The sequence below is a fragment of the Colletotrichum abscissum genome (assembly GCF_030869225.1).
Source record: "Colletotrichum abscissum strain IMI 504890 chromosome Unknown Scaffold_494.1, whole genome shotgun sequence".
Taxonomy (NCBI): Eukaryota; Fungi; Ascomycota; class Sordariomycetes; order Glomerellales; family Glomerellaceae; genus Colletotrichum; species Colletotrichum abscissum.
This window is the reverse complement of record NW_026850425.1, coordinates 1-1,185: the sequence shown is the minus strand read 5'-3', so window position 1 is coordinate 1,185 and position 1,185 is coordinate 1. Positions and strand designations below refer to the sequence as shown.

At 52.7% G+C, this 1,185-nt stretch overlaps 1 protein-coding gene across 1 annotated transcript; it reads left to right on the top strand.

Moving 5' to 3' along the window:
• Positions 1–539: 539 nt before the first annotated feature.
• CABS01_17227 (uncharacterized protein) lies at positions 540–866 on the top strand (the record flags this gene model as incomplete). Its single annotated transcript, XM_060550554.1, has 2 exons — positions 540–549; positions 613–866. The coding sequence occupies 2 exons, from the start codon at positions 540–542 to the stop codon at positions 864–866; spliced, it is 264 nt and encodes an 87-aa protein (XP_060394338.1).
• Between the last annotated feature and the right edge of the window lie 319 nt (positions 867–1,185).

Below are 1,185 nucleotides of genomic sequence, written 5' to 3'. Positions count from 1 at the left end.
TAACTACCGCGGGCTAACCATCCGTCTTGCCAGCAGCTATTGCGACCCGTCCATGGGAGTCTCCTCTACACCGCCACACTAAAAGCACGAGGGGACATGACGCCGGTCGACGCCAGGATCAACATATGAAATCGATCACACACATGGGCTTCCTACTTTGACGGGGACTCATTGAACAGGGCATGTTGAAGCGAATCTTGATATGAGCAGCATTAATCGGTAGGTCGGCCCCGCCGGAGCAGTCGGGCGCGAATCAAAGGGGGTGACTTCCGAGCCCGGTCCAGAATAAACGCGGATGTACGTCGCTTAGGTACCGCCTAACACGGACGCGTCTACACGCCATCAGCTCACTGACGATTTAAGTGCAACTTTCCCACAGCATCGCGCTGCTGCTTGATGTCGACTTTGTTGTTGTTTGCTTGTTCCTCCCGCTATAGTAAACTTGCCACTTTCCAGCTCTATTCATGGTTCGAGAAAGAGCCTCTGTTGGACTTGCCCAGCCAGGTGCGAAACCTACAAAACGCACGATACTCTTCTGAATGCTTCATGGTTCTTTCTCTGTATGCTCCAAATCCCGTTTTGTGCGCTCTCGTTAACACCCAGAATCTGCAGCAGACTTTTACTATGACGCCATCGATCAAATTGTTGCTCATACCCTCGATCCCCATACCACACTCGTGACCCTTACTGTCCTCGCCAAAGGCCTTTGCTCAGATGTAGCTGAATGGGATATCCAGGAGCATCGACTGACTTTGTTATACAACTACTGGACCAGCTTTGAGGGCAAGACGCGTCAAGACGTCCTAGGAATCGGAGAACTTTACCACCCTTTTCGATTGCTCCAACACCGTCGTGTTCAAGGGTAATGGCAAGTGCTCGTGCAATGGCAAGTGCTCGTGCAATGGCAAGTGCTCGTACAATGGCTTGGATATACCGACGAGGGAGAGGACGTCTCGTGGGAGCCAGCCGCGAAGATTCGCGCCGATGCGCCTGATGTGTTGATAGACTACTGTTGCAATGTAAATGATGGTGGAGTAAATGCAGCGCTGTTCGGATCCATGGCGCGAATGGAGGCATACAGCGAGGTCAAGAACCAAGCAGAAGAGATCAGGTCACAAGCCGCTGCGCTTACGATCGCAAGACGTCCAGCGAAGAGGATTGGGGACAGTGTTGCCGAGCCGGCCA